At 46.9% G+C, this 25,021-nt stretch overlaps 1 protein-coding gene across 6 annotated transcripts; it reads right to left on the minus strand.

The window, feature by feature from the left end:
• Window positions 1-13,788: 13,788 nt before the first annotated feature.
• LOC134573378 (catechol O-methyltransferase A-like) lies at window positions 13,789-23,936 on the minus strand. 6 transcript variants are annotated; one of them, XM_063433109.1, is made up of 6 exons: window positions 23,702-23,936; window positions 16,730-17,014; window positions 16,454-16,647; window positions 16,097-16,345; window positions 15,442-15,573; window positions 13,789-14,607 (listed from the first exon to the last, which is right to left on the minus strand). In XM_063433109.1, the coding sequence occupies exons 1-6, from the start codon at window positions 23,904-23,906 to the stop codon at window positions 14,428-14,430; spliced, it is 1,245 nt and encodes a 414-aa protein (XP_063289179.1). In that variant the 5' UTR covers window positions 23,907-23,936; the 3' UTR covers window positions 13,789-14,427. The 6 variants fall into 6 exon arrangements, with proteins under 6 accessions (XP_063289179.1, XP_063289182.1, XP_063289181.1 ...); XM_063433112.1 differs by having other exon boundaries at window positions 23,826-23,904; XM_063433111.1 differs by having other exon boundaries at window positions 23,692-23,779.
• Between the last annotated feature and the right edge of the window lie 1,085 nt (window positions 23,937-25,021).

Here is a 25,021-nt window from a genome sequence, read left to right on the forward strand (position 1 = left end):
AAAATAAGGGGGGGGACCTACTGTCCCACCCCTGCGCGGCGGGTGAGGGCCCTAAAATTAACAATAAGGGGGGGGGGACCTACTGTCCCCCCCCGGCCCCCACCCCTGAGCGGTGGGTGGGGGCCCTAAAACTAACAATAAGGGGGGGACCTATTGTGTCCCCCCCCCTGAGCGGTGGGTGGGGGCCCTAAATACAAAGGGGGGGCGGGGGACCCTAGTTAACCCTTCCCCCCCCCCCCAAAAAAAAATTATCTCCCTACCTACCCCCCTCACCCTAAAAATAATGAGGGGGGGACCTTTGACTAAAAACCTGTAAAAAAAAAAAAATTAGATAAAAACAACTTACCATTCGATGTTTTCTTTCTTCTAAAATCTTCTTTCTTCAGCCCCAAAAAAGGCCAAATAAAAATCCATAATAACCGACGCAATAAAAAAAACAAAAAAAAAACAAAAACAACCCATGTTCACCCATGGAGGGCTCCGCGCAGACTGAGCTTTGCAGGGCGGGGGGGAAGGCTTATAAAGCCTTGCCACGCCCTGCAATTAGGCTAAGAACACTCTGATTGGCTGGTTTAAGTCAATCAGAGTGCTCTTTGTCATTTTACACAGCGTGGGAAAGTTCAATTTTCCCACGCTGTGTCAAATGACAAAGAGCACTCTGATTGGTGGGCTTGGAATCTAACCAATCACAGTGCTCTGTGTCATTTTACACGTCGTAGGAAAGTTCTTTGGAATTTTCCCACGCTGTGTAAAATGACAAAGAGCACTCTGATTGGCTTAAACCAGCCAATCAGTGTTCTTAGCCAAATTGCAGGGCGGGGCAAGGCTTTATAAGCCTTCCCCCGCCCTGCAGAGCTCAGTCTGCGCGGGTGAAGTTGTATTAATTTTTTAAGCGTTGGGTTTTTTCTTTTTCGTCTGGATTTTTTTGGCGCTCGGATTTTTAATTTTATTTTAAGTTCGACTGGTATGATGGCTTTTTATTTTCCCTTTTTTGGGGTTGAAAAATGAAGATTTTAGAAAAAATAAGACGTCAAATGGTAAGTTTAATTTTTCTTTACAGGTTAGTTATTTTATTCCCCCCTCACTATTTTTAGGGTGAGGGGGGTAGGTAGGGGATAGTTTTATTTGGGTGGGGGGTGACTAGGGGCTTGGGACCCCTAGTCACCTTGATTGTGGGGGGGGGGATATTTTATTTAGGGCCCCCACCCACCGCTCAGGGGTGGGGGCCAGGGGGGAGGACAGTAGGTCCCCCCCTTATTGTTTTTTAGGGCCCCCACCCACCGCTCAGGGGTGGGGGCAGGGGGAGAGGACAGTAGGTCCCCCCCCACCATTCTTATATAGGGCCCCCACGCACCGCTCAGGGGTGGGGGCTGGGGGGGAGGACAGTAGGTCCTCCCCCTCATTGTTTTTTAGGGCCCCCACCCACCGTTTAGAGGTGGGGGCCGGGGGGGAGGACAGTAGGTCCTCCCCCTCTTGTTTTTTAGGGCCCCCACCCACCGCTCAAAGGTGGGGGCCGGGGGTGGACAATAGGTCCCCCCCATTGTGATTTATAGCCCCCACCGCGCAGGACAGTAGGGATGGGGCCAATAGTTTTTTGTTTTTTATGTGTGTGTTTTTTTTACAGTGAGCAGCCACAGGCTGCTCACTGCTTACTAGACATGCCCCTACTCTCGGTATAGCGAGTAAGGGCATATTATTTACTAATACTAAGTAATCTTTACTTGGTATTAGTAAATTTGACTGAAAGACCAATTTAGGTCTTTCAGCCTTTTAGTAGATAGCTCCCTGATACCGTGGGAATTAGGGAGTTATCTACTAAGCGGCTGCAAGATGCAGCCACGGCAATGAATAGGATCGGAGTTTCATTCATTCGAATGAAATTCTGACCCGAACAAACTCCCGAATTGCGTTCTAACACGAATGGAGAAACTGTTAGAATGCAATTCGGCAGTTTTGCCGGCGTTGTGTCTAAGTGACAGGAAGCATTGTGGGAACAGGGAGGAATGCTAAGGATCATGGGAAAATTGCTGTGACCACCGGAAACTAAGCACACTTTGCTCCTCCGCTGGTCACTGTGTAGGAAACCTCCAGAAGATAAATAGTCCCTACTTTTTCTTAAGTTTTAAAGAAAACTATAGCAGATAGGAAGAAAAGAAGAACAGATCCTGAGAGAGGGGAAGAAGAGGAATCGATTGGGGAAGGTAGGTTCGGCCTGACAGTGCCGCTTTAACCTAATCTCTTTGGCTGCTTTCTGGAAAGAAATTTCAGGTTTTAGGAATTTTCTCCTTATGTTCTTACAAACAGACAAACAGATCGCAGTTGTAATTGCTACCATATATTTTACAAACAGTGTAGCAACAACGGTCTGTCAGTTTGTTCTCCAAGCAGTTACTGTCTCAGTGTGATATTGTTCTAACCATAGGTTACTATATAGGCTACTCAGCATAGGACTCCTTTCCTGCCTTTAGGAGTCTGGCTAATGGTACATCGAGTTGGTCACAACAGTAACCATAACTTTCAGCCAAAGTAACCTTAGGGTGTGAATAGAACACGTATTACACAGCTGTACAGCAAGTATTGTTTAGCTGATTTAACAGTTTGAAGTATTCACAGCATTGAAATCATGCAATCATACCAAACTGCATTATTGTTATGAGCGCACTACTGTTGGCAATAGTACATACACTGTATAGCATTGGAGCCCAGAGCTGCCGTTCTCCAACACATTACGTTTGGTGGGTTACCTTACTAACCGTTATTTTCCTATTATTTCGTTCCAGATTGAAAGCCAAGTTTTAGAATCTTGGGAAATTGGGAATTAGTTCCTATATTCTCCCCGTTCTGTTTCTCTATTAGGATAATTGACTTATTCCTAGTTTTCTCCTGCCTGCTCTCTACTTTTGTAGTTTTGGGGAAGAAATTCACTCGGGGTTAACCCCCACTTAGGAGAAATGTATTAAAATATCCCCCTTTCCGCCTGTGTTTAACTTTTACAAACTGTTTTAATATAAACCCCCCATGGAAAAATGCATGATGACGTGTACACGTTTTTGTATGGGTATATCTATTATACAGTGATACAGTTTATTTATTTTACATTTGGTCAGTGGTGTCCCTTTAAGTGAGGGTCACTGTACTTAATTATATCACATTAAGCAGTGGCCTAATCCCTCCCTATCGCCCTTCCCCCTATTAGAGAGAGCACTATAAATGGGCAGTCTCCAAACCTGCGCTAAGCCTCGTACTCAGCAGAGGACGCACTGTAAATCAAGCCGGCACTGGGCCTGAATTCCAACCTTCCCTGGGTTATTCACTAAGCACTGAAATACCATGTGTCACGCCAGGGGTGCATAATTCATTATATTGCCATTTAATGTCATTTCTTTAGGACATATATGAATTGGCCACTTGGTAGAGGTCAGATGACAGAAGGGCTAATGTAAATTGTATCAGAATGTGAAAGGGGTCAGATGGTTTACAACGTGGATTGATCCTTTGATTAATCAAAGGCTATGCAACATGTGAAACTCTACACTTGAGCTGCCGATATGTCTGGTTTCAATGTAAACTAACTGACTTCGACCATGTGTCCTGAAACTATTAATTGATTGTTCACTTCTGTGACGAGAGCAATCTCGCCACATTGCATTGGAGGAGCCTGGTTGCCCGCCTGTTGCCTTTGGACCAGACTTTAAAAGACTTTATTTCCCTTGCAGAAAGGCTTATTTGTGCCTTTCTGCCAGGGTGTTCGGTAGATTTTATCTACCTAACAAATTACCGAAGGCGCGACCACCGGGAAGCTGGCGTGTGCCTTCAATTGACCACCCAGTATCTGCGGTTAACCGCAGCTTAATTGATGGTTACTGGGTGGTCGCATTTACACATAGCCGCCACACGATGGCGGTGTTATGGAGCTCCCCGGGCAGCCAGCGCTGTTCTGCCCGGCTTCAGCCCACCAAACATGAAACTTTTTCTGCTAAGCACCACTGAGCCTCCAGCCCCCTGGTTCCTATTCGTGCGATTTAGCCGAACACCGGTTAATTCGGTAGTTTGTATATGTGAATGTGTTAACCCAGATAGCTATGCCATGGAGCCAATTCGTGTAATTAAAGACTCTGGCTCCATGGCAATTGAACTGTATTTGTGTGGTCTGAGTGCCATTCACCTAATATTGTGCACTCAGACCTGAGCTATCTGGGGATATGTTACATGCATATATTTATTGTACCATTTGTCATACTGTACATTTTAAAGTAATACTCCATCCTGTGCTCACCATGTGCATAATGGCAATTTCCCTTTGTCCTGGGAGATAATTGAATTACTTCTCAATTATCTCCAGGGCAGAGGAGAGGAAGCCATGATGCATTGTGGGAAAGTATTGTGTCACAGTCTCCCATTTGGTCCCCTAGGGGAGTGTCCACCAAGTGAGAGACCTGCATAAATACTGGGCGGGTAGCCCATAATAAACCAGACCACTGCTTGACCCTCAACACAGAGCCTTGTCTCGTTCTTGGGGGGATTCACTGTATGCTGATAGAGACTGATTGCCAGGAGTGTAAGCCGCTTGGGAGCTTTTCCTGTTCGTCCTTGTGGCAAACCTAGCCACTTCTGAACTATATTCACTGCAGGTTGTCCGTAGGCTGAATGTATAACGTGTTCCGTTGACTGTATGTGTATTGTACTGTGACCGTTCACATACTGACAGCCGTATGCCGCCAGCATACAAAGCATTCGTACGACGAAACACGGCTATCCTGGCCGTTCGCCGTACGAATGTGGACTCCCCAGGTGGGCCACACATTCCCAGGTCGTGTGGCACCAATTAACCGATTGCAACATTGTTGCAATCGGTAATTAAGGGCTCTCCTAGGTGGCCGTCGATCCACTACCGACCATGCGGCGGTCGGCCATCTTGGATCCTTTGTCTCTGCAGCGGTGTTCGGTCGTCGAGAGCCTGGAACTGAAAACGGCTACTCAGTGATCCGAACACCGCTGGACTTCCAGAGCGTTCGGGAGTACCGCGTTCGGTACATTATGTGTCCCGTACTTATTCGGTACTTTTAAACTCACCTTGATGTTTAAATGTATTATGTGCGGCGTTCGGTCAATTCAGCTGGGATCGGAGCGGTATTCTCACAAAGTGTGCGCCCCGACCCCAGCTATCTACCGAACGTTCGGTTATTCTAAAGTGCCAAATATTACGGGAATTATGTATTTTAATGTCAATTGTCGGTTTTGCTGCACGAGGGGATAATCCACTTAATCGTCCATTTTGGTGGGAGTATCCTTCTCGTGCAGCGATGCCTGTTGGGAAAGTCACAATGCATGTTGGGAGAAATCCCCTGGAATATCTGTATGGAAACCCCTTGCATGGGGAACTGCATAAATACGCTGCTTGTGAATAAACCGAGTTAGTTGACTCCCAAACTGTGTTTCGTCCGGTTATTGGGAGGATTGGGGATATTGCCTTGCTTTCTACTCTGACTGTGGATTTCCTGAAGATACCAACGGATATCGTGGACTAATATACTGCATTCCGTTACAGTCCTCTAGCAGCTATTCGTGAGGTTGTATGCAGTTCGGGAGTTTGGTGCATTCACTTGTATTCAATTCGGGAGTTTGGTGTTCTGCAGTAGCTGCCTTTATATCTGAAAGGGGAATATCGCCTAAACGGATTTTAACCCCTTGTCTGCTGAAACGGTCCGTTACAACTTCTTTGATATGTTAATGGCCATTAGCCTTCAAGAAATCTCTTGTGTTCCAGTATCCTATCCAAAGGAAACATTAATATTTACCCACAGATTAATAATTAAGCTTTATTTTTATTATATTTAGAATGGGACATGCACAATCTTCTAAACATAAATTGCGTATCTTAATCCATTTGGGAGGGACTGTGATGTCCGCTATATTGGGTCACAAGTAAGAAATGTGACATATCTATGGAATGGAAAAATGGTAAAAAAATTCATAGATGCAATTGTTATTTCTGTGGCAAGTACATAAGAGGAGATAGAACCAAATGTTTCTATTTGAATTGATGTTGGTCTGGAACACAAGGGGGTGGTCACTTATTGTCTCTATAGGTGCACCCTATCCCCACCTCTGGGCGAGGCTTGGTAATCCACAGAGTATATATATCTAATGATACTGAAGTGTGGACTGTACTTGCTTGGGGCCAAAAACTAATTTTGAGTGAGTCACCATCTTCCTTGCCAGAGACCCCCTGGGCAGAAGTTTTACTTTGAAAACCTAAGAGAGCAAATGATTAGGAAACATTCCATTATTAAGTTCTGCCTTTATCTGGTAAAGAATCAGGTTGCCTGAAGAGACTGAGTGTTGTTGCAATTCCTTGAATATTGTGCTAAGTAATATTTGGTGGGTTATTATTATTATTGATTTACCTGAGTGACCAAGGCACCCCATTTATAAATTGTCTTGGTGGTGGCAGCATTAAAATGGTAATAGTTATATTATTATGTTTAAGTGTGGGTGGTGTTAATTGGGATTTTGTCATTATTTCTGGTCTAGTGCAGACAAATGGTGAACTTTAACCCTTTCACCACAACTACCACCACAACTACGTCACGCACACTCTTGGAGTAGGGTGCGTCCGTGACACCATGCTGTGCCCTTGGCGGAGAATCTGTTGAGATTTACCATTTTTGCCGTGTTGATTTGGGAGAATGTGGAGTTGAACGGATCACCCTGTTAATGAACGGAGCTGTGTCTGGCATTGGGTAAACTGGGTGAGAGGAGAGAGAAATTCCCAGCAGAGTCTTGGTGATGCATGAACAGATTTAGGGTGTAAATGAAGAATTTCATATTTTAGACTTTAACAGATGATCTGGAATCAGGTAGTTGGGAAGAATGTTTCCAATTCCACTTTTTTTTTGCCCTTAAATCTGAAATTCACTTTGAATTGCTGTAAGTTCACACAATAATGAATAATGGGAGCTGTGAATATTGAGGTGATATAATATTAAACAGTAAGCTTAACCTGTACCCCCATATCCACACTCAGTATGTTCTCATACTCCCTCTACCTCCATACCCATACCCACACTCAGTATGTTCTCATACTCCCTGTAACTCCATATCCACACTCAGTATGTTCTCAAACTCCCTGTACCTCCATATTCACACTCCGTATGTTCTCACACTCCATGTACCCCCATATCCACACTCAGTATATTCTCACACTCCCTGTAACTCCATATATGCACTCAGTATGTTCTCATATTCGTTCTCACACTCCCTCGACCCCCATATCCACACTCTGTATGTTCTAACACTCCCTGTAACTCCATATCCACACTCAGTATCTTCTCATACTCCCTGTAACTCCATATACGCACTCAGTATGTTCTCATATTCCCTCTACTTCCATATCCACACTCAGTATGTTCTCACACTCCCTGTATCTCCATATCCACACTCAGTATGTTCTCACACTCCCTGTATCACCATATCCACACCCATTATGTTCTCATATCCCCTCTACCTCCATATCCACACTCCGTATGTTCTCTCACTCCCTCTACCTCCATATCCACACTCCGTATGTTCTCTCACTCCCTCTACCCCCATATCCACACTCAGTATGTTCTCACACTCCCTGTATCACCATATCCACACCCATTATGTTCTCATATCCCCTCTACCTCCATATCCACACTCAGTATGTTCTCACACTCCCTCTACCTCCATATCCACACTCCGTATGTTCTCTCACTCCCTCTACCCCCATATCCACACTCAGTATGTTCTCACACTCCCTCTACCTCCATATCCACACTCAGTATGTTCTCACACTCCTACCTCCATATCCACACTCAGTATGTTCTCACACTCCTTCTACCTCCATATCCACACTCAGTATGTTCTCACACTCCTTCTACCTCCATATCCACACTCAGTATGTTCTCACACTCCCTCTACCTCCATATCCACACTCCGTATGTTCTCTCACTCCCTCTACCCCCATATCCACACTCAGTATGTTCTCACACTCCCTCTACCTCCATATCCACACTCAGTATGTTCTCACACTCCTACCTCCATATCCACACTCAGTATGTTCTCACACTCCTTCTACCTCCATATCCACACTCAGTATGTTCTCACACTCCCTGTACCCCTCATATCCACACTCAGTATGTTCTCACACTCCCTGTACTCCTCATATCCACACTCAGTATGGTGGCAAACCTAGCCACTTCAGACTATAAAACTGTGACTTTAAAGGATGTCCAGAACACTGCTGCACTATTATGTTTAAACGCATTTTGTTACTGTATGGAAAATGTCTGTTTGCCTGTATACCTATAGCATTCGTATGCCAGCAGCCGAAAGCCGCTAGCATTTACATGGTTGTTTCACGAACAGCAACTTTACCGGCTGTTCGTGAAACGAACCAAGTACCAAACCCGAGCCCACACACTGAGGGTCGTGTGGCACCAATTACCAGATTGCAACATTGTTGCAATCGGTAGTTAAGTGCTTTCCTGGGTGGCAGTCGTTCGACTACCGACCACGCGGCGGTCGGCCATCTTGGATCCTTTGTCTCACCAGCGGTGTTTGGTCATTGAGCGCGTGGAACTGAAAACGGCTACTCGACGACACGAACACCGCTGGACTTCCAGGCCGTTTGGGAGCTCCGGTCTTCCCCTATTGTGGTTCCCCATCGGTGTTCGGTACTTTTAGATGAACTTAATAAGAAAGTGTATTTCGTGCGGCGTTCGGTTGTTTTAGCTGGGATCTGAGCGGTATTCCCACAAAATGTGCACTCAGACCCCAGCTATCTACCGAACGTCCGTTCGTCTGAACAAAATGAATATTGTGAAAGTTGTGAATTTAAATGTAAAATGCCGGTTCTGCTGCATGGAGGCATAATCCACTTAACGGTATATTCCAGTGGGAGTATCCCTCTCGTCCAGCAGTGCCTGATGGGAGAAATGCCCAGAATGTGAATGTGGCAAACCTAGCCACTTCTGGACTGTAGTTAGTAAAGGTTGTCTGTAGGCTGAATATGTACTGTATATTTTAACCTGTGTATGTACCGTATTATGGCCGTTCGCATGCTGGCAGCCGTACGCTGCCAGCATACAAATCCCTTTCGTTTGACGAAACACGGCTATCCAGGCCGTTCGCCATACGAATGCGGGCTCCCCAGGTAGACCACCCACTCACCAGTTGTGTGGCATCAATTAACCGATTGCAACATTAAGGGCTCTCCTTTGGATCCTTTGTCTCTGCAGCGGTGTTCGGTCGTCGAGAGCCTGGAACTGAAAACGGCTACTCAATGATCCGAACACCGCTGGACTTCCAGAGCGTTCGGGAGTTCCGCGTTCGGCACATTCTGTTCCCCATATATGTTCGGTACTTTTAAACCGAACTCAATGTTTTAACGTATTTTGTGCGGCGTTCGGTTAGTTTAGCTGGGATCGGAGCGGTATTCTCACTAAATGTGCCCGCCGACCCCATCTATCTACCGAACGGTCATTCGTCTAAAAGCGAGTAAAAATGTATAAAATATGGATTTCTGTGTAAATTGTCGGTTTTGCTCCACGAGGGGATAATCCACTTAATCGTCCATTTTAGTGGGAGTATCCCTCTCGTGCAGCAATGCCTGTTGGGATAATTACAATGCCTGATGGGAGAAATCCCCTGTAACATCTGTAAGGAAACCCCTTGCAAGGGGAACTGCATAAATATGGAAGTCTGTGAATAAAGCAAGTTAGTTGACTCCCAAACTGTGTTTCGTCCGGTTATTGGGAGGATTGGGAATATTGCCGTGCTTTCTGCTCTGACTGTGGATTTCCTGAGGATACCAACGGATATCGTGGACTAATATACTGCATTCCGTTACAATTGGTGGCAAGCGACGGGATCCGAACCTTACAGCCGAAAAAGCAGTGTTCGTGTAAACTGGAAACTACCGAACAAGGAAAGCAAGGGCAATTCGTATGGAGATTGATTATACCACACTGAAACGGCAGACTTTAAAAGAGCTACTGGAAGCCAGGGGTAAGATAGCCAGCAACAAATCTAAAGCTGTGCTGATCGCTGAACTGATGGAAGGAGACAGAGCACGCAGCGCTACACCTCCACCAGCCATGGAAGAGACCCCATACCAGAAAGAGCTAAGAACCAGGTTGGCGTTTCTGCCACAGCCAGTACCCTTGGAAATATTGACCGTGCTGATATCAGATGTGCATGATTATCTGATGGCAAACCGCACACCAGAGACACCGCCTAGGGCAGAGTCTGTTACTGCCTCCATATACGGACAGGTAAAACCCAAAGTCCCACATCACGCATTTAAAGCGTTTTGTGAAGAAAAGGACGAGATTGATGGGTATTTACAGGATTTTAAGCTGCTGTGCGATTTGCACGACTTGGAACCCGCAGTATGGGTGCCGCTGCTGGCGGGCAAATTATCGGGTAGGGCAGCTGAAGCCTACCGCGCTGTGCCCAGAGAGGACAGCAAAGATTACCCTAAAGTAAAGAGGGCGATCTTGGAGAGGTATGCCATTACCCCAGAGGCGTACCGGCGCAAGTTCAGGGGCTTGCGCAAACCTGAGAAAGATTCTCATGCAGAGTGGGCGCACAAGCTGGATCAAGCATCGCAAGGCTGGATACAAGCCAGCAACGCTACTAACATGGAAGAGTTGCGGCAGTTAATGCTGCTGGAGCAGTTCTTTAATGGTTTGTCCCAAGAAGCACAAGAATGGGTGAGGGATCGTAAACCACTCACCCTAACCGAAGCCGCTAGATTGGCGGATCAGGATTTTGATGCCAGGAGGCATCACGGACTCCAAAATAAGACTCCCCCTCGGATTACCGGGCCACCCAATATTTTTCTCCTACCGGCCCCACAGTACCCCTGTCCAGGCCAGCACTGAATAATCCACCACCCCCTTCCCGATACAATGGCCGGGCTAACATTCAGTGTCACACCTGCAAGCAGTGGGGGCATATTTCTCGTGAGTGTACGCAGAACCGGAGCCGACAAACTTGGAACCAGGTGCGACAAAATTTGACACCAAGGGCTGCTGCGCATCACTACCAGGTAGCACCAGCCACCCAGGAAATGTTGAGCGCTCAAATCGAGGAACCTCTAGGGGTGCTCCACGAAGTAATGTCGGTCCGAGCCACCGACAACCGACAACATCATCGGCAGCTAGTGACCCTGGAGGGGAAGGAGGTACAAGGGCTCCGGGATTCGGGAGCCACCCTAACTTTGGTTGCACCGCATTTGGTAACAGGCGCAACCCACACTGGCGGATCAGTGGCAGTGCGGGTGGCAGGGGGAGCAGTATACCGGCTACCCACTGCCAAGGTACATTTGGATTGGGGTGTGGGAGAGGGAACTGTGGAAGTGGGGCTTATGCAAAATTTACCCGCAGATGTTGTACTGGGGAATGACTTGGGCCAGATGACTTCCGCTTTTATTCCCCAGGCTCCGTACCAGGAGGCCCATCCCGTAACCACACGGCGACAGGCTCGCACCACGGCTACACCGATACACTCTGAGGCTCAGGTAAGAGGCCATGACCCCCAACCGACTTCCATGTCCTGGGATACCCCGACTAACTTTGCAACCGAAGTCCAGACAGACCCCACCCTACAAGTATATAGGGACCGGGCACAAGCTGACCAAGCAGGGCTAGAGGGGGAGCGGTACACGTGGGAGAAAGGGTTATTATACCGGGTCACTGCAAAAGACGTGGGGGGGGGCTGTCACCTTGACTAACAAACAGTTAGTGGTACCGCAGAAGTATAGGCAGGAGCTACTTAGAATCGCTCATGATATCCCCTTGTCAGGACACCTAGGGATGACCCATACCCGATACCGCTTAACGCATGCCTTTTTCTGGCCCGGAATCTCTCAGGATGTGCGGCAGTATTGCACCTCCTGCGACGTCTGCCAGCGAGTAGGGAAACGAGGAGATCGCCACAAGGCCAAGCTATGTCCCCTACCCATTATCGCAGAGCCCTTCAGCAGGGTAGCTGTAGACATAGTAGGACCCCTGCCAAAACCCTGCCCCTCTGGCAAAAAGTACATTTTAACTATAGTGGACTACGCCACCAGGTACCCCGAGGCTGTGGCCCTCACTAACATTCATGCTGAGACCGTAGCTGAAGCCTTAATGAAAGTGTTCTCCAGGGTAGGGTTTCCCCAAGAGATAATATCAGATAGGGGCACCCGATTTACGGCCGAAGTCACCCAACATATGTGGAAGGTATGTGGCATTAAGCCAATAGTTAATTCCGCCTACCACCCCCAGTCCAATGGACTATGTGAGAGGTTCAACGGGACGCTGAAGCAGATGCTTCGGACGTTCGGGGAGACCCACAAAGATTGGGAGAGGTTTCTACCTCACCTACTCTTTGCGTATAGAGAGGTTCCCCAGGAGTCGACAGGATTCTCCCCGTTTGAGTTACTATTTGGGAGGAGGGTGCGGGGACCCTTGAACTTGATTAGGGAACACTGGGAGGGAGAGAGTAATACAGACGGAACCCCTATTGTATCCTACGTACTGGAGTTCAGCGACCGTCTGGAGGCGCTGACTCAGGCTGTGCACACCAACCTCCAGGCGGCTCAGCAACGCCAGCGGCGCTGGTACGATAGAGGAGCCAGGGACCGCAGCTTTCAGGTGGGACAGAAGGTGTTAATTTTAAAACCCGTCCGCACAGACAAGCTGCAGGCCATCTGGCAAGGCCCATACCAGGTAGTGGAGCAGCGATGCGACACTACCTATGTGATTGGCCCCTGCTCAGGGGTAGGGAAGAGACGCATGCTCCACGTGAACATGCTCAAACCCTACCATGAGAGGATAGAGGATGTGACGGCGATCTGTGCCTCCTCCTTAGAAGATCAGGAGAACCTGCCCCTACCTGACCTACTAGAACCAGAAGAACCGATAGAGCCCTCCCGGGGAGTTCAGCTGGGGGAGCGGCTAAGCGCCCATGAGCGTGCCCAGGTACAAGCGCTGATTGTAGCTAAAGGGGCTACCTTCTCCAATTTACCTGGGTACACTCCGCTAGCCACCCACCGAGTAGAAACCCCGGGACAGCTACCTATGCGACAGGCTCCATATAGGGTTCCGGAATCAGTCCGGACCCATATGAAAGCCGAGTTAGACGAAATGTTACAGCTAGGGGTTATCGAACCCTCCGATAGCCCCTGGGCATCGCCGGTAGTCCTGGTGCCTAAAAAGGATGGCACCACCCGATTCTGCGTCGAGGCCGGAGGCTAAATGAGAAATTCGTTCTCACACTCCCTTGACCCCCATATTCTTACTCTGTATGTCATAAACACTCAGTATGTTCTCATACTCCCTGTAACTACATATCCACACTCAGTATGTTCTCATACTCCCTGTAACTCCATATACGCACTCAGTATATTCTCACACTCCCTGTAACTCCATATATGCACTCAGTATGTTCTCATATTCGTTCTCACACTCCCTTGACCCCCATATTCTTACTCTGTATGTCCTCACACTCCCTGTATCCTCATACCCACACTCAGTATATTCTCACACTCCCTCTACCTCCATATCCACACTCTGTATGTCCTCACACTCCCTATATCTCCATATCCACACTCAGTATGTTCTCACACTCCCTGGACCCCCAAATCCACATTCTGTATGTCCTGACACACCCTGTACCCCTGCATCTTTTCTCGGTTTTCTATCGCACACCCTGTACTTAAAGGTATGTAATAAGCCCTGTCTCCCCTATTAATACTCGCCATGATAGAATGATACATATGGTTGTATGATTTATTGTATCTGTACAGTAACATGCTTAATGTGCCAAGCTGAGATAGTGAGCAAACGCCACACAGGATAATAACCCCACATACACCCCTTAAAAATCCCCCCGTACCCCTTCCCATAGAACAGCATGTATGTGACTCTGCCCATAGCCAATTCATACTGATATCCCGGCATAAGTGCACACAAGGCTGTCTAATGATAGCTATTCACTAACATTTTGCATCAATGCCGGGATACATAAACGTACACGTATCGGCTTAGCACTGGAAATCTGTGAACGGTGTATGCACATGGCTGTATGTCTATATTCATACAGCAGTATGTCTCCAAGCACACAGCGCTATATCTGTACATGTGTGGTTGTATGTCTGTACACGGACGTATATCTGTAAATGTGTGGTGGTATGTCTATGTACAAGGTGGTATATCTGTAGATGCCTGGTGGTATGTCTAAGCACATGGCGGAATAACTGTACATGCGTGGTGGTAGGTCTGCATAGCATAGTCTATCCTCTAGTCTCTGAGCCCTTAGTCTCCAGTGCTGACTGGGAAGCTTTGGGGGTGAGGTGTTGGCTGTCCGGGTGTGGGCAGGTTTTGGCACAGAAATGGTGTCACTGCAATGAACCCGTCAACCCAAGAAGACCGACTTCTCCATGCCATCCTCCACTTGTAGGTACTCCAGCTGGGATGGGAAATACTGACTCTCATAGCGTGGGCTAGTTCTCACGTAATGTAGGTATTCAGGGGCTCCAGGGCAGATTACATTATCAGCCAGAAGAACAGAGCCAGGTCGCAGTAAGTCACACTCCTAGGGAGGGGAGAATCATACATAAAACTACAAGTAAAAACACAGTGGAGAATGGAGGACACGTGGAAGCTGGGGTGGAGGACACGGAGAGGTGAGGCCTTGGTGGACGACTCTGGTAGAGGCTGGAGTTTAGGACACGGAGGGGTGAGGCTGGGCTGGAGGACACGGAGGGCTGAGGCTGGGGTGGAGGACACGGAGGGCTGAGGCTGGGGTGGAGGACACGGAGGGCTGAGGCTGGGGTGGAGGACACGGAGGGCTGAGGCTACAGTGGATTGCATGGAGGGGCGTGCCGATGGTGGAAGACACGGAGGGGTGAGGTGGCGGTGGAGTACACAAAGGGGTAAGCTGGGGTGGAGGACACGGAGGAGTGAGGCTGTGGTAGAGGACATGGGGTGGAGGACACAGAGAGGTGAGGCTGGAGTGGAGGACATGGAGGGTGAAGCTGGGGTGGAGACATGGAAAAGTGAGGCTGCAGTGGAGGGGTGACACTTAGGCTTGAGGCTGCGGTGGAGGACATGGAGAACAAGGAGGGGTAAAGCTGGGGTGGAGGACACAGGGTTGAGGCTGCGGTGGAGGACAAGGAGGGGTAAAACTGAGGTGGAGGACAAGGAGGGGTAAGATTGCGGTGGAGGACACGGAGAGGTGAGGCTAAGGTGGAGGGCACAGGGGGTATGGTTGGGGTGGAGTACACAGAGAGGTGAGGTTGTGGTGAAGGACATGGAGGGGTGAGGCTGTGGTGCAGGACACGGAGCGTGAGGTTGTGGTTGAAGATGGGAAAAGAAAAGGTGAGGTTTTAGATGGATAGATCTATGGAGAATAACATTTCTGACTTACCTCCAGCAGTTTGGTGTCCTTGAGGTAACTGACTTTCCAATGGTCGATAAATACAAAATCAAATGTGTCAATGTCCAACTTCTTCTTCAGCTGAGGGATCAGGTCAGAGGTGGAACCAACCAAGATCTCCACCTGAAGAGTTATGGATGAATCAAAACAGACATCACTTACCTCATTATAGCCTCCCCTGCAGAACACTCACCACCTCACAGCCTCCCCTTCGTGTGATCTCAGTATCCCCATTATAGAGATTCAACAAAACAGTAATAAAAAAACAGAACTAACTGTAGTGTGTGTATCACACAAGCCATTCAAAACCGGTATGTAGAAATACGCAGAGCATTGCCAAATCTAAGCCACTAGGGGGCAGTCACACACACAAATCATAACATTATACAAAGAGCTGAATAATTCAAACAGTAATTGATAGCAGAGATATAGAAAGGGTAGTAGATACCTGGAATAGCCTTCCAGTGGGAGCAGTAACAGTGATATAGAAAGGGTAGTAGATACCTGGAATAGCCTTCCAGTGGGCGCAGTAACAGTGATATAGAAAGGGTAGTAGAAACCTGGAATAGCCTTCCAGTGGAAGTATTAAGTGGGATAGGACCCAGGTTAGGGGAAGGAGTGAGTGGATGGGTGGTGTCGGCCTCACCTTGCAGGTTTGGAGTTTTCCTGACTGCTGTCTCTCTGAGCTTCTGTCCCGCGGTAAGGAGGAGCCCAGTGGGTTTGGGGGATTGCGAGAAAATAACTGTAGGGGGAGTTGTAGACAGTGCAGAGTGGTGTAGATTAGCGCCTCTTGAAGGCGCCAACGCCGCTGGGCAGAGGGCTGTTCAGTGCCCTCTGCTGGCTGCTCTCCCTGAGTGCAGGAAGGAGAAGGGGAATCGCTAGATATCAGGGTGAGCTATGGGTCAGGAGGTGAAGTGAAGACACAGAAGAGACAGAGTAAGAAAGAAGCCTTGGCTAGTTTGGAGCCACCTGCTTTCCTGCCCTTGGCTAGCACGATACCAACCTGCGTGTCCAGTCCCGCATGGTGAAGGATTTTGCGTGCAACCTGAGCATAGTCCGGGTTCATCTCAATGCTGATCAGTCGAGCACCAGGGGGCAACAGCCGGCCCATCCTAACGGTAGAATAGGCACAGTACGTGCCCAGCTCTAGAACATAGCGTGGTCGAGTCTCCAGCACAATCGCGTCCAGGATCTGACCTTTTAGGGACAAAATATTAACTGCGGGTATACTGCCAACAGATGTGAGTAACGCAGATAACGGGGTGACAGCACCTCTTACCTTTCAGGTCCCCCACATTCATGGCCCATTCCACGTTGCTGCAGTATGAGTCCACCGCTGCCAGGACACTCTGAGCATCGCCGTGCTCGGCCACTTTCTGCACGTGTCGCAACATCCGGACAGGACGGGTCGTACCGCTCAGGAAATCTTTCAGTTTCTCCAGGTAATTATCATGCCACCACAGTGCCCAAGCGCCCTCTGTACGCACCCGCTGTACGACCAACAACAGAAAAAACACCAGCACTGCCCCCAGGCTGAGCGCAACAGACAGCATCGTAGGAGAATCTGGAATACAGGACAGATAGACTGCATGGAATACAGGACAGACAGATGGCATGTGTGGCAAACCTCGCCACTTCTAGGATACTGGACTTTATGTAGCAAAAGGTTGTCTGTATGTACTGCTATGATGTATGTATAATTGAAATGTGTATTGTGCTGCCTATAGAATTCGTATGCTAGCAGCCATAAGCCACTAGCATTCATGTAGTTCGTTTCACGAACAGCGACTGTCCAGGCTGTTCATTAAACGAATGCGGACCCCCCTGGTAGACCACCCATAGAGGGACGTGTGGCGCTCGTTAACCGATTGCAACATTGTTATTGTTTTAAACCGAACTCAATAACAAAGTGTATTTCGTGCGGCGTTCGGTAGTGCGGCGTTCCTAGGTGGCCGTCGTTCGAATACCGACCACGCGGCGGTCGGCCATCTTGGATCCTTTGTCCCACCAGCTGTGTTTGGTCGTTGAGCGCCTGGAACTGAAAACGGCTACTCGACGACACGAACACCGCTGGACTTCCAGGCCATTCGGGAGTTCCGCCCGTGTCCCATCAAGGTTCCCCATCGGTGTTTGGTGGTTTTAAACCGAACTCAATAACAAAGTGTATTTCGTGCGGCGTTCGGTAGTTTTAGCTGGGATCTGAGCGGTATTCCCACAAAATGTAACCCCAGACCCCAGCTATCTACCGAACGTCCATTTGTGCAAATTAGGTGAATTATGTGTGTGGCGAAACCAGCTTCGCCACTGTGATCTGGAGAGGCCTGGTTGCTAGCCTCCTGCCCGCTGACTATGGCCCCTGGACATGTTGCACTTTAAAAACTATATTTGGGCATGTAATAATTTATATTGCTGCTACTGGCCCTTTAAAATCAGCGATGGACATTTTGGGACTACTGTCCCTTTAAGACTGTGAAGCATATTCTATTGTACTGCCTGTATATTGTATATGTATTCATGTGTTAAGTTTAACCTGGGTGATATGTATGCAGCATTCAACTGATTGTTCGGTAGAAAGAAACATACGAACTAGGGGATTCATGCGAATCCCCCTTAGTCTCTATAACCCAAGTAATTCGTCTGTTTCATTCACTTGTTTGTGACCGACCGCAGGGCCAAAATGCATGGAACTGTTTTCGGATACTTTACCCATGCGGTCGGTCAAATCTTTGGAACCTCATATCTCCCGAACCATTCATCCGAATGACCTGATTCTTGAATATGTTGTCCCCCTGAATAAGGGCTATCAGGGGATACCTGTTTTGGAGGTGTATGTATTTGGGGTACATCCAGGAATTGGGGAAAAAGGTGTACAGTATATTTATGTTAAGTGTTAATCTAAGGGGAGGAAATGTGTGGGAGGTACATCCATGTGATTGGTTAAATTCATCCTCCCCCTGGGAGTGTCCTGTATGTACTTGGTTGTAATAAAAGCCAGGCTGGATGAGCCAGTCCAGAGTTCCTGTTTTACCCTCAAAGTGATGTGTCGTCTCATTATTGGGGGGAAGGATTTATTGCATGCTGTTCCAGTTGACTGCTAGGAGTACAAGCCTATTCGTATGGTTCCTATTCAATGGTCTACAGCATTCATATGCTTGGGAGAATTTAAAAGGTTTCTCGAATCCAGTGTTCGTGTGTCTCCAGTCGGGAGAATGGTGTTTGCATTAGCTGCCTGTGCATCTGGAAAGGGGGATATCGCCTAAACTGGGTTTTACCCTCTTGTAAGTGAAACGGTCCGTTACAATGTGGAAGTTACAGATTTAAATGTAAAATGCCGGTTCTGCTGCACAGAGGGATAATCCACGTAACGGTATATCCCAGTGGGAGTATCCCTCTCGTGCAGTAGTGCCTGATGGGAGAAATGCTCAGAATGTTAAGTCCCCCATGTAGTCCCCCACTGTATTACCCCTGCTATGTCACTAAGGAAACCCCTTGCATGGGGAACCACATAAATACTGGAAGCCTGTGAATAAAGCCTCAGTTGACTCCCAGAACTGTGTTTCGTCCGGTTACTGGGGGATTTGGGATATTGCCTTCATTTCCAGCGCTTGACTGTGGATTACCTTCTGTACCAGCGGAGATCGTGGATTTTAATATTGCAGCTCTGCTACAGCATGGAATACAGGACAGACAGACGGCATGGAATACAGGACAGACAGACGGCATGGAATACAGGACAGGCAGACGGCATGGAATACAGGACAGACAGACGGCATGGAATACAGGACAGACAGACGGCATGGAATACAGGACAGGCAGACGGCATGGAATACAGGACAGGCAGACGGCATGGAATACAGGACAGGCAGACGGCATGGAATACAGGACAGGCAGACGGCATGGAATACAGGACAGGCAGACGGCATGGAATACAGGACAGGCAGACGGCATGGAATACAGGACAGGCAGACGGCATGGAATACAGGACAGACAAACAGTAATAAGAAGCTGCTGTCTATGCAGAGTTTACATTATGCCTGTTGTGCCTTTTTATCTCTGTCTCTCTACACAAAATCATCTGTTTGTGTCCTCAGCTTTTTCCATTCCCAGGCCTTCAATCACAAACACGTGGCCATCACTGAGCCGCAGAATAGAAGGCATTCAAAATGAATAAGGAGAATGGAAAATCTTAGCTGGAAAAATAGTGCACTTGCTAACATTAGAGTAAGAACAAAAAAAAGACATTGGTTTGTCAGATTTAAAAACATTGCTTTTCTTTTTATCAAACAGAATAGTCCAGGATATAACAGTTAATATATGGGGTAACAGCTTGTAGCGGAGAGCCGATATTCCACAGGTATTCTCCACTTAAGATCCCAGTGAGGCTCAGGAACAAGTTTTATAGATCCATAGAGTAGTACTTCCAGCAGGTAAAACAATACAGCAATACCCCAACAGCACTCCCAATAACTGGACGACACACAGCATCGGGAGCAGAACTGACGTTTATTCCCACAGCCTCCTTTTAAGACATTCTCCCATGCAAGGGAGGGATTTACAATCATTAGGACAGTAGCCAATACAGTAACAGTTAACTCCCACACATCTCCTCCCCTCAGTGTGACACATAATCCCATTAATTGCACTGTACTTTTCCCCAAAACCTGGATGTACCCTAAAACAAGCAGATAGCCTAATACTTAGGGTACCCGCAGGTAGCCCTGATCTGGGTGACTAACATGTCCAAAATTCACCAGATCGGACCAGGGGTTCGGGAGTTAGGTGGAGGGTGACGTTTGACCGACCGCACACGAGGTGGTATCCGGAAAAGGCTCCATGTGTTTTGGCCCTGCGGTCGGTCTCCGTTCGTCAGTTAAATTGCATAGTAATCCTTGCCATCCACAGCTAATAATACCTTCGCCTTTATTCCCTTGTTCGGTACATTGTTTTTACCTAACGTGGGGCTGCCTAGTCCCTCCGTTCGGGAGTTATGGCACTCTGGAGGTCTCAGCGGTGTTCGGTTGTTTGAGTGTCCGATTTGAGTTCCAGACACTCGCTGAGATTTTTGTGCGTAAGATGGCCACCGCGCGTGGTTCGTATACTGAACAGCGACCACACAGGCACTTGGCAAGTGTCAATTAGACTGCGGTTTTGAGAAGTGTGAACGCTTCACGAGGCGCACACTTCTCACTGGGGTGGTCTGAGGGTTCGGTAGTTTCATTCGTATGAAAACTACCGAACCCTCATACGAAAGTACATACATTTTTCCAATACACACAGACACAATTAAACGAATGCATTTTTACACGAATTTTACAGGACAGGCTTAATACAATCTGCTACACAGCTTGTTGTCCAAAGAGAAATCTGACACCCTTTCTGGAGAAGAAAAAAAAATGTTTAAACCATTGCTTCTCTTCACTAAAATATACATACACTGTATACCTACTGCACTTACTGTACCTCCCTCTACTGTAATGTAACCTGTAACGTGCTGAGTACACCTGTTAGTGCTATATCAATAAAATATACATACACTGTATACCTACTGCACTTACTGTACCTCCTTCTACTGTAATGTAACCTGTAACGTGCTGAGTACACCTGTTAGCGCTATATAAATATACATACACTGTGTACCTACTGCACTTACTGTACCTCCCTCTACTGCAATGTAACCTGTAAAGTGCTGAGTACACCTGTTAGCGCTATATAAATATAATATACATACACTGTGTACCTACTGCACTTACTGTACCTCCCTCTACTGTAAGGCAACCTGTAAAGTGCTGAGTACACCTGTTAGCCCTATATAAATAAAATATACATACACTGTATACCTACTGCACTTACTGTACCTCCCACTACTGTAATGTAACCTGTAAAGTGCTGAGTACACCTGTAAGCGCTATATAAATATAATATACATATACTGTATACCTACTGCACTTACTGTACCTCCCTCTACTGTAATGTAACCTGTAACGTGCTGAGTACACCTGTAGGCGCAATATAAATAAAATATACATACACTGTATACCTACTGCACTTACTGTACCTCCCTCTACTGTAATGTAACCTGTAACATGCTGAGTACACCTGTTAGCACTATATAAATATAATATACATACACTGTATACCTACTGCACTTACTGTACCTCCCTCTACTGTAATGTAACCTGTAACGTGCTGAGTACACCTGTTAGCGCTATATAAATATAATATACATACACTGTATACCTACTGCACTTACTGTACCTCCCCCTACTGTAATGTAACCTGTAACGTGCTGAGTACACCTGTAAGCGCAATATAAATAAAATATACATACACTGTATACCTACTGCACTTACTGTACCTCCCTCTACTGTAATGTAACCTGTAACGTGCTGAGTACACCTGTTAGCGCTATATAAATATAATATACATACACTGTATACCTACTGCACTTACTGTACCTCCCTCTACTGTAATGTAACCTGTAAAGTGCCGAGTACACCTGTTAGCGCAATATAAATAAAATATACATACACTGTATACCTACTGCACTTACTGTACCTCCCTCTACTGTAATGTAACCTGTAACGTGCTGAGTACACATGTTAGCGCTATATAAATATAATATACATACACTGTATACCTACTGCACTTACTGTACCTCCCCCTACTGTAATGTAACCTGTAAAGTGCTGAGTACTCCTGTTAGTGCTATGTAAATACCAATATACATACACTGTATACCTACTGCACTTACTGTACCTCCCTCTACTGTAATGTAACCTGTAACGTGCTGAGTACACCTGTTAGTGCTATATAAATAAAATATACATACACTGTATACCTACTGCACTTACTGTACCTCCCTCTACTGTAATGTAACCTGCAAAGTACTGAGTACACCTGTAAGCGCTATATAAATAAAATATACATACACTGTATACCTACTGCACTTACTGTACCTCCCTCTACTGTAATGTAACCTGTAAAGTGCTGAGTACACCTGTTAGCGCTATATAAATATAATATACATACACTGTATACCTACTGCACTTACTGTACCTCCCTCTACTGTAATGTAACCTGTAACGTGCTGAGTACACCTGTTAGTGCTATATAAATATAATATACATACACTGTATACCTACTGCACTTACTGTACCTCCCTCTACTGTAATGTAACCTGTAACATGCTGAGTACACCTGTTAGCACTATATAAATATAATATACATACACTGTATACCTACTGCACTTACTGTACCTCCCTCTACTGTAATGTAACCTGTAAAGTGCTGAGTACTCCTGTTAGTGCTATGTAAATACCAATATACATACACTGTATACCTACTGCACTTACTGTACCTCCCTCTACTGTAATGTAACCTGTAACGTGCTGAGTACACCTGTTAGTGCTATATAAATAAAATATACATACACTGTATACCTACTGCACTTACTGTACCTCCCTCTACTGTAATGTAACCTGCAAAGTACTGAGTACACCTGTAAGCGCTATATAAATAAAATATACATACACTGTATACCTACTGCACTTACTGTACCTCCCTCTACTGTAATGTAACCTGTAACGTGCTAAGTACACCTGTTAGTGCTATATAAATAAAATATACATACACTGTATACCTACTGCACTTACTGTACCTCCCTCTACTGTAATGTAACCTGCAAAGTACTGAGTACACCTGTAAGCGCTATATAAATAAAATATACATACACTGTATACCTACTGCACTTACTGTACCTCCCTCTACTGTAATGTAACCTGTAAAGTGCTGAGTACACCTGTTAGCGCTATATAAATAAAATATACATACACTGTATACCTACTGCACTTACTGTACCTCCCTCTACTGTAATGTAACCTGTAACGTGCTGAGTACACCTGTTAGCGCTATATAAATATAATATACATACACTGTATACCTACTGCACTTACTGTACCTCCCTCTACTGTAATGTAACCTGTAACGTGCTGAGTACACCTGTTAGTGCTATATAAATATAATATACATACACTGTATACCTACTGCACTTACTGTACCTCCCTCTACTGTAATGTAACCTGTAACGTGCTAAGTACAACTGTTAGCGCTATATAAATACCATAAACTGTTACTTATAGATCCTTTGTGTCTACATGCAGGCCGGTCACACACTAGGGACGTGCACGTATAATTTAACTCACAAATATTACAAGTAATATTGAACGAACACAAAGATCTCACCAGAACTCACTGCTAAAACTACTGGTAGTTAAAACTGGTCTGTATGTCCTGGAGTGGCCGTGCTGTCGGTGTGTTCTCGAGTGGCCGTACTGTCGGTGTGTCCACGAGTGGCCCTCTCGGTGTGTCTGTGTGACCTTGTGAGTGGGATGGAAGTGTTGGTAATCCGTTAAACCCTCTGCAGAGAGAGCAGAGCTGGATAAACTGAGTCCATTCATGCAGCCAAGAGAAATGACACTCAACTACAAAAACAGATTTCCCAATCACTGGCCATATCCCATCCCCCCACATTAGCCTCCCCAGCCCCTTTTCAGACTTCCCTTTACTGTGGGAGCATTCAGCCATGGATTCATGTGAATCATGGAATGTGTACATCAAATAACTTAACAAACACATTCCAAGAACATCCCCCGAGAGAATCCTGCACAGAGGGTTTCGATCCAGAAACATGGATCAGACTCCCAGATATCAATCCAAGGAGCCGCACCCCAAACAGTTTCTGTCTCCCCCACATCCATGGCTCTGCACCCCAAAATCCTGGCACAAAATTATATCCGGTCCTCCCACACCCATTACATGGCACCCTGATGTCCCAATAGTGCTCCCCCATACCTTTAGCTCTGCACCCCAATATTAAAAAAATCCTCAGACCAGTACGGGTTGTACAAGAAACGATTTGCATTCCCCCGAACTCAGTATAGTGTGAGCCATATCCCTCCCGAACTCTGTATAGTGTGAGCTGTATCCCCCCCCGAACTCTGTATAGTGTGAGCCATATCCCTCCCGAACTCTGTATAGTGTGAGCTGTATCCCCCCCCGAACTCTGTATAGTGTGAGCTGTATCCCCCCCGAACTCTGTATAGTGTGAGCCGTATCCCCCTCCGAACTCTGTATAGTGTGAGCTGTATCCCCCCCGAACTCTGTATAGTGTGAGCCGTATCCCCCCCAAACTCTGTATAGTGTGAGCTGTATCCCCCCCGAACTCTGTATAGTGTGAGCCATATCCCTCCCGAACTCTGTATAGTGTGAGCTGTATCCCCCCCCGAACTCTGTATAGTGTGAGCCGTATCCCCCCGAACTCTGTATAGTGTGAGCCGTATCCCCCAAACTCTGTATACCATGTGCCATATCCCCAAACTCTGTATAGTATGAGCTGCATCCCCCCAGCCCCGTATAGCGCGAGCTGTACGTCCCCCTCAACTCTGTATAGTGTGAGCCGTATCCCCCCCAACTCTGCATAGTGTGAGCCTTATCCCCCCAACTCTGTATAGTGTGAGCCATATCCCCGAACTCTGTATAGTGTGAGCCATATCCCCCCAACTCTGTATAGCGT

Source organism: Pelobates fuscus, chromosome 9, assembly GCF_036172605.1.
Source record: "Pelobates fuscus isolate aPelFus1 chromosome 9, aPelFus1.pri, whole genome shotgun sequence".
NCBI classification, from domain to species: domain Eukaryota; kingdom Metazoa; phylum Chordata; class Amphibia; order Anura; family Pelobatidae; genus Pelobates; species Pelobates fuscus.

Bases quoted from the DNA above. Each gene is read 5' to 3' on its own strand.
- LOC134573378 (XM_063433107.1), bottom strand. From the start codon at position 19,398: ATGCCGTCTGCCTGTCCTGTATTCCATGCCGTCTGCCTGTCCTGTATT. The intron at 17,033-19,139 runs GTCTGTCCTGTA...TCCATGCAGTCT, and splicing joins TCCTGTATTCCATGCCGTCT to ATCTGTCCTGTATTCCAGAT. The intron at 16,346-16,453 runs GTTGGTATCGTG...CCTGACCCATAG, and splicing joins ATGCGGGACTGGACACGCAG to CTCACCCTGATATCTAGCGA.